The sequence below is a fragment of the Ichthyophthirius multifiliis genome (genome assembly GCF_000220395.1).
Source record: "Ichthyophthirius multifiliis unplaced genomic scaffold scaff_1120509250877, whole genome shotgun sequence".
In the NCBI taxonomy this organism is placed as follows: Eukaryota; Ciliophora; class Oligohymenophorea; order Hymenostomatida; genus Ichthyophthirius; species Ichthyophthirius multifiliis.
The window spans coordinates 36,023-43,932 of NW_004086413.1; the positions used below are offsets into that span (position 1 = coordinate 36,023).

The 7,910-nt window shown below is 22.3% G+C and overlaps 1 protein-coding gene across 1 annotated transcript, besides 14 other annotated features; it reads left to right on the plus strand. All coding sequences in view use genetic code 6, as the record gives it.

Moving 5' to 3' along the window:
* The first annotated feature begins 958 nt into the window (after window positions 1-958).
* Window positions 959-1,018: a microsatellite.
* Window positions 965-1,014: a microsatellite.
* Window positions 965-1,018: a microsatellite.
* Window positions 1,001-1,034: a microsatellite.
* A 912-nt stretch (window positions 1,035-1,946) lies between these two features.
* Window positions 1,947-7,320, plus strand: IMG5_105960 (zinc finger lsd1 subclass family protein, putative; the record flags this gene model as incomplete). Its single annotated transcript, XM_004035052.1, has 12 exons — window positions 1,947-1,976; window positions 2,420-3,225; window positions 3,349-3,383; window positions 3,474-3,643; window positions 3,685-4,490; window positions 4,532-4,611; window positions 4,654-4,823; window positions 4,939-5,759; window positions 5,857-5,936; window positions 6,014-6,183; window positions 6,238-6,773; window positions 6,823-7,320. The coding sequence occupies 12 exons, from the start codon at window positions 1,947-1,949 to the stop codon at window positions 6,917-6,919; spliced, it is 3,801 nt and encodes a 1,266-aa protein (XP_004035100.1). The 3' UTR covers window positions 6,920-7,320.
* Window positions 1,983-2,055: a microsatellite.
* Window positions 1,988-2,069: a microsatellite.
* Window positions 2,047-2,084: a microsatellite.
* Window positions 2,384-2,409: a microsatellite.
* Window positions 3,227-3,325: a microsatellite.
* Window positions 3,246-3,331: a microsatellite.
* Window positions 4,835-4,926: a microsatellite.
* Window positions 4,872-4,927: a microsatellite.
* Window positions 5,783-5,847: a microsatellite.
* Window positions 5,784-5,841: a microsatellite.
* Window positions 7,321-7,910: the final 590 nt, after the last annotated feature.

Below are 7,910 nucleotides of genomic sequence, written 5' to 3' on the forward strand. Positions count from 1 at the left end.
TTTTTTTATATGAAAATTAATGTATAAGTAAATGTCCTTCTAATACGGTTATTAAAGGTCAAATTTGTGAAGATTTTGTAAATAAATTTACAAGTAAAATATAAATTAAAATAATATTATATATTTAATTTAAAATATATTTATAAAAAAAGATGGTATTTATATATTAAAAGGATTATTTACTAATGAATTTGGGCCATCAGAAATTTAAACTTTAGATTTAAGTTTCCAAAATTTCTTTTCAGAATAAATTGGTGGATTTGCTTAAATTTCATATTGTGGTCCTACTTTATTAGTTGTAGGATCGGATATAGCTGGATAGAATGCAAAAATTTTAAAACATTTTAAAAATTTGTAAATATTATATATTCATATTTAAATAATATAAATAAAAGATAACCTCATTGGTAAGTAAGAGTTGGTTTTGTCTATTTTTTAATTGATGAGTATTTTTATAAAAATTATGTTAATATATAAATAGATGGGAAAGAAATTCCTGCTAATCCAAAAATATTAAAAAAATAATCTATATATAGAAAATATAACAGTATATATTATAACGAAAGAGTATTTTAATATGATCAAACTATTTTGCACTCTTCTTCTGATATGAAATTTTAAATTTCATCATATTTATAATATAACGATAGAATTTTATGGAATAAGAGAATTATTTGTTATTTTAGATAGAGTATAATTAAAATAATATATATAATATTTATATCAATAATTTTTAATTTTAAAGTGTAAACCTAATTGCATAAGATGTCCAAATGGTATATGTGATTAATGTGATGCAAATGCATTTTGGAGTACTACAATTGGAAGTGATTGTGTAATTAAATGTCCTGATGGTTTTTGGGGAGATAATAAAACGAGGTAATGTACGACATGCAATACTATTTGCTTGACATGTAATTAAGGTAATATTTAAATATAATCAATATAAATAGAATTAAAATGCATATAAATATGTATAAATATATATAAATGTGTATAAATATATATAAATATATATTTATAAATATATATATTTTATTTTTTTCTTATTTATTTCTATATAATATTTAAATTTATTAGGAGATAGTGTAAGTTGTACAAGTTGCAAACCAGGCACTTTTTTATATAATGATTAATGCATAATTAATTGTCCTCCTGTAGGATTCTTTCCTAATGATTTAAATAATATATGCACACCATGTAATTCTACATGTAATTAATGTAATGGGTCTGGTAAAATATAATAAATTATTTTATTATATACTCTATAAAAAATTATATAAATATAGATTATAATTAATGTACAAAATGTACAGGTTAGTATTTTTTATATTTAAATTAATGTTTAATTAAATGTCCTAATGGTTTTTATCATAGCTCAACTGGTATAATATAAATATAATTTAATTTTTAAATAAAATAATTAGGAAATTTATGTCTTTAATGTAACCCAATATGTAAAACATGCACAGCAGGTACATCAAAAGATTGTCTAACATGCTCAACTTAAATATATTAACCTTTAACTAAATAATGTGTTGATAATTGTGACTCAAATTAATATTCAAATGGTTAATCTTGTTAACCTTGTGATTTTTCTTGTACAAAATGCTCAGGACCTTCAAATACATAATGTGAATCTTGTTCTGGATTAAAGTAAATATCAATTTTATTTTAATAAGAATTAAATTTTATAAATATAGTTTTTTATATGAAAAATAATGTACATAATCTTGTCCAAATTAATTTTATAAAAATACTTCAAATAATTAATGTTCGCCTTGTGAATCTACGTGTTTTAATTGTAATGGAAGTTAATATAATAATTGTATATAGTGTAATGGAGTTCTTCTATTGACAAAAAACTAATGCTTAACTTCTTGTTTAGATGGGACTTTTTAAACTTAAAAAAATTTATGTTCTAACTGTACTAATCCTTGTGATAAATGTTCAGGAACAGCTAATAATTGTACAGGGTAAAAAAATAATATTTATAATATATATATGAAATATATATGTATATAAATATATAAAAATATATATATATATATATATTTTTGTATATATATTTGTTTTAATATATTCTAGATGTGCAGGTTTTACTTTTTTAGAAAATAATAAATGTGTAAATACTTGTTAACCAGGGTTTTATGGAAATAAATGTAAAAAAACAAATATTTATATATCTGTATAAAAATTTAAAATAAAGCCACAAATACATGTGATCCATGTAATCCATAATGTAAAACCTGTTCTATAGGAAATTTAGAAAATTAATGTGATTCCTGTTCAACTAAATTTTATGATTCAATTGATAAAAGATGTAAAGATCCTTGCCCTATTAAATTTTACGGGAATACTTCCACTATGCTATGTGAAGTAATATATATATAAATTATATATATAAATAATAAATTAGCCATGCTCCTCCCCATGTTTTGAATGTATAACTAATGATACAAAATGCACTAAATGCACTGGTTCTTATTTTTTAAATGATTTCTAATGCGTAACCTCAAATCTCTGTCCTTCTGGTAAATACGCCGAGATAAAAACTAATAAATGCGAATTTTGTGATACTAAGATCTGCAAGACATGTACGGAAACTCCTAAAAAATGCACTAGCTGTCCTATTGGAGCATTTTTATAGGATAATACTTGCAAATCGAATTGTTCAAAAGGAACATATGGAAATTCTACTAGTGGTATATGTGAACCTTGTAATTCTAAATGCAAAAGTTGCGTAGGCCCTTCTATAAGCGATTGTTCTAGTTGTTCTCCTGGATCAGGCTATTTTAATCCTATTACAAAGATCTGTTCATTTACTTGTCCTGTGGGTTACTATTAAAACAATACATATCCGGATGATTTATAATGCTCTAAATGTCAAATAGGATGTGATTAATGTGATAACCTTTCTACATGTACTTTGTGTAATTCTAGTTATTTTTTCTTAAATGGAAATTGTTTGACTTCATGTCCTAGTTCTTATTCTAAAAATATAGTAAATAAAATATGCGTTAAATGTAATGATACATGCTTCTAGTGTGAGGATAATGAGATTAATAATTGCACAGAATGTTAAGGAGATAAATTTTTATAAGACAAATAATGTAAATATACTTGTAATGGAAAATTTTATCCAAATAAAACTAATAACATATGTAGTCAATGTCATAATTTTTGTGAATAATGTAATGGACCAACTAGTTTAGAATGCACTAAGTATATAAAAATAAATAAAAATATATATAAATATATGTATATAAATATATATATATATATATATATATATATATATATATATATATATATTCATATATATTTATATTTATTTTTAAAAAAAAGATGTTCAGGTGATTTATTTTTAGAAGTTGGTTAATGTAAAAATAATTGCTCATCTAAAAAATTTTAAAATTAAAGTTTTTAATTATAATTTTATTATATATATTTTATTTTATTTTATATAAAAGTTACTAATACTTGTGATAGTTGTGATTAAACATGTACTACATGTTCTTTAGGTAATTAACCTTATTAATGTGATACTTGTAGTGGAATTTTATATTTAAACCTTGATAATACTTGTTAATAAACTTGTCCATCATAATATTTTAAAAATTCATCAAACTTTAAATGTTAAGTAAAAAGATAAACATTTTTTTTTTTAATTAAAAAAAAAAGAAATGTAATGATACATGTAAAGAATGTAATGGAAGTCTATACACATAATGTACTGAATGTACAGGTTTTTTAAATTTAGACGTAAATAAGTGTGTCTAAAACTGTCCTTTTGGTTAATTTGCCTTAAATAATAAATGTGAGCTCTGCGATTCTAACTGTAAATAATGTTTAAATTCTAAAACTTTATGTACTGAATGTAATTCTCCTTTATATTTAGATTTTACAGTAAATAAATGCAGAAGTAAATGTCCTTTAGGTACCTATAGTAATTCTTTGAATTAAAAATGTGAATCATGTAATACTAAATGTTATGGATGTTCTGGTCCTTTAGCTAATGAATGTAATTAATGCACAGGTATTTTATTTTTGGACATAAAAACTAAAACATGTGTAGAAAATTGTCCAGATACTTTCTTTGGAGATAAAACAACTTAAATGTGCCAATAATGTGGTCCTAATTGTACATCTTGTGACCCTTTAAATATAAATTAATGTTTATCTTGTAAAGGAGATTTGTTTTTGTATGAAGGAAAGTGTATAAAAAATTGCCCAGAATAATATTTTGAAAATATTTCTTTAAATAATAATATATGTGATAGTTGTGATCCTACATGCTTAAGTTGTTTCGGAAAAGAAAATAATAAATGCATTTCATGTAATGGAGATTATTATTTTTATAAAAATTATTGTTTAAGAGATTGCCCAGAAGGTACTTATTAAAAAGACCAAATTAATAATAATATATGTGATAACTGTAATTCTAAATGTACTGAATGTATAGGTCCTTTAGAAACAGAATGCACAAAGTAATAGATATTTTTTTTCATATAAAAAGTATTTATTAAAGGTGTAGTGAATCTCTTTTTTTAGATTAAACATAATGTATTTCAAGTTGTCCAGAAAGAAAATATAAAAAAAATGGTCCAGGTAAATAATTTATACAGATAAAAAATGAATTAAATAATAAAGGAAATATAAATAACATTTGTGATGATTGTCATAATACATGTTACTTATGTAATGGTCCATCTGATAATGAATGTACTAAATGTTCAGGTTCTAAATATTTTAAAGCAAATAAATGTCTTACTGATTGCGGAAATCATTAATATGGTAATCCAATAACATAAAATTGCGAAGTAAATAAAAAAAATTTATAAAATTAAATATAATACATAAAATAATAAATATATAAATATATAAATATATATATATATATATATATATATATATATATATATATTAAATTTTTAGAATTGTAGTTCTAATTGTCTTTAATGTTTTTAAAAAGCAGATGATTGTACTGCATGTGATATTTCTTTATATTTAAATTATACAATCCCTTAATCCTAAAAATATATTCTTACTGGAAAATGCTTTAGTACATGCCCATCATAATAATTTGGTAATTAAGTAACAAATAAATGTGAAAAATGTGATACCAATTTATGTAAGGAATGCTCTAAATCGTCTACTAAATGCACTTAATGCAGTTAACCGACTTTTTTATTTGATGAAAAATGCATTTTAAACTGCCCTAAAGGTACTTATCCAGATTAGATTACTAATATATGTTCTTAATGCCATATTTCTTGTAAATCTTGCCATGGTAAAGAATCAACTGACTGCAATAGTTGCACAATCGGAAAATATTATGATGAAATAAGTAAATAATGTGTCGAAAATTGTCCATTATTATATTATAAAGATGATTCATAATAAATATGTGGAAAATGTGAAATACATTGTCTGAAATGCGAACATAATAACCCCGTTATATGCAACAATTGTATAGACAATTATTATTTATTTAATGGTAAATGTAGGGATAGTTGTTAAGCAGAAACTTATAAAAATGGAGCTGAATGTTTACCTTGTAATTCAAGTGTCTGTAAAACTTGCATAGATACACCAACTAAGTGTACTTCGTGTTAAAATGATAAATATTTATAATAAAATGAATGTAAGGAAAATTGTAATGATTTATTTTATAAAGGATAAAAAAATGGAATTAAAATGTGTATACCATGTTAAGAACCATGCCTTTAATGTGAAAATGAATTTAAATGTTTAAGGTATTAAACAAAAAAATTTTTTTTTATATATATATATATATATATAAATATATATATATATATATATATATATATATTATATTATTATTTATTAAAGTTGCATTTAAGGACTTTTTTTCAGTAATTTTTCATGTTTAAAAAATTGTCCCTTAGGATAATTTTAAGATACAAAATCTAGTAAACTATTTTTTTATTATTTATTGATATATTTATTTATTTTATTAAATTTTAATAAAATAAATATATTAAATTAGAATTTTTATTATGTTAAGATTGTGATATTTCATGTACTTCATGTTCAGGTCCTAGTAATTCTGAATGTTTATCATGTTCTGGCAGCTTATATTTCGATTCACTAAAAAAACAATGCGTAAATTAATGTGATTCAGGTTATTTTAGTAACTTAATTTTTAACCTTTGTGAAGTAATATATATATTTAATTATATTTTATAAACAAAAATAATACATATTATTAAGAAATGTAATTCAGTTTGTTTAGAATGTTAAGGTACTTCTATATAATGCACAAAATGTCCAATGGACCTATAATTAGTTGGAAGTTAATGTATTCCCTGCGCAAAAGGTTTTTTTTATAATAAAATAGCTTAAGATTGTTAAAAATGTTAGAATCCCTGTTTAGAATGTAAAAAATAAGAAGACATATGTTTAAAATGCATACCTGGAACCTATTTATATAATAATATGATAACTTAAACAATCCAATGTTTATAAGAGTGTCCTTTAAACACTTATCTTTTAAACAATTCTTAATGTGTGGCTTGTAATGTAAATTGCATATCTTGTAAAGGTCCAAGTGATTAGGATTGTCTTATTTGTGCATTTGAACTTGTTTTTGATCCTTTATAGAATTAATGTAGCACTTAATGTTAACAAGGTTATTTTATTGATGATATTTATTTCCCTTCATAATCAAATATTTAATTTAAAAAATGCGAAATGTGTCATCCAACATGTCTTTCATGTACAGGATCTTTACCAAATTAATGCTTAGAGTAAAATAATAAATAAAATTAATAATATTAATAAAAAAAAAATTAATAGATGTTATCCCAACGCAATAAAACATTAAGGATAATGTTTAGAAGAATAACCTGATGGCCTTTTTATAAAGGAAAACAAATTTTTACCTTGTCACTGATCTTGTAAAAAATGCATATCTGAAAACGAGAATAGTTGTACATAATGCTACCCACAAACCTTTTTACTTGAAGGAAAATGTGTATAAACATGCCCTTAATTCTAATTCGGGAATATCAATGAATTAGAATGCCAAAATTGTTCCCCAGAATGCTAGACTTGTTAAATTGAGTCTAATAATTGTACTTAATGTAAAAACCCAAAACTGTTAATTTAATATGGATCTTGTGTAGAATAATGTGATTTTTAAAAATACTTTTAGGAAAAAAAAAATTGCTTAAAATGCCATCCTATGTGTAAATATAGTTGCTCAGGTCCATCTGAAAAAGATTGCTTATAAAAAAAATAATAAATATATTAGGCTTATATATTTATAGTCTTTATATCACATACAGTGTTAATGATTATATGTTTTCATATGTAAATTATTTAGATAGAAATGACTCAAAAGAAAAAACTCAAAAATTAATGAATGTTTTCGACTTCAAATAAGCTAGCAGTCCTATATAAAAAATTAATTTATCAGTTCCTTAAACTTATAATTTATAATAAAATATGTAACAACCTACAACAACTTCAATAAATGCTTAGTTATAAACAAATTAAGAAATGTAATAAGGAATTATACAAAAATTAAAGAAATAATATTAAAAAACTAATATAAATTTTGCTGCTGTTAATTAATAAACAAATTATTCTAAAGCAGAAGGAGATAATTCAGTTAAGAACAAAAATACACTAAGGTCAGTAGATGAATTACATGATATGAATTTGAAGGTAAATATTTAAAAATAATAAACTTCAGTGGCTTTAGGAAATATTTTTAGTGCAGTTGATGTAAGTAAATATTAAAATACTTAAGTTAATATTAATCGAAACAATACAGATATTATAAATGATGGTTAAAATCTTAATCCGATTACTTATAATTAGAGTAATTTTATTTATATATTATATATAAATATTTTTGTTTTTTATAAATAATAGTTGAA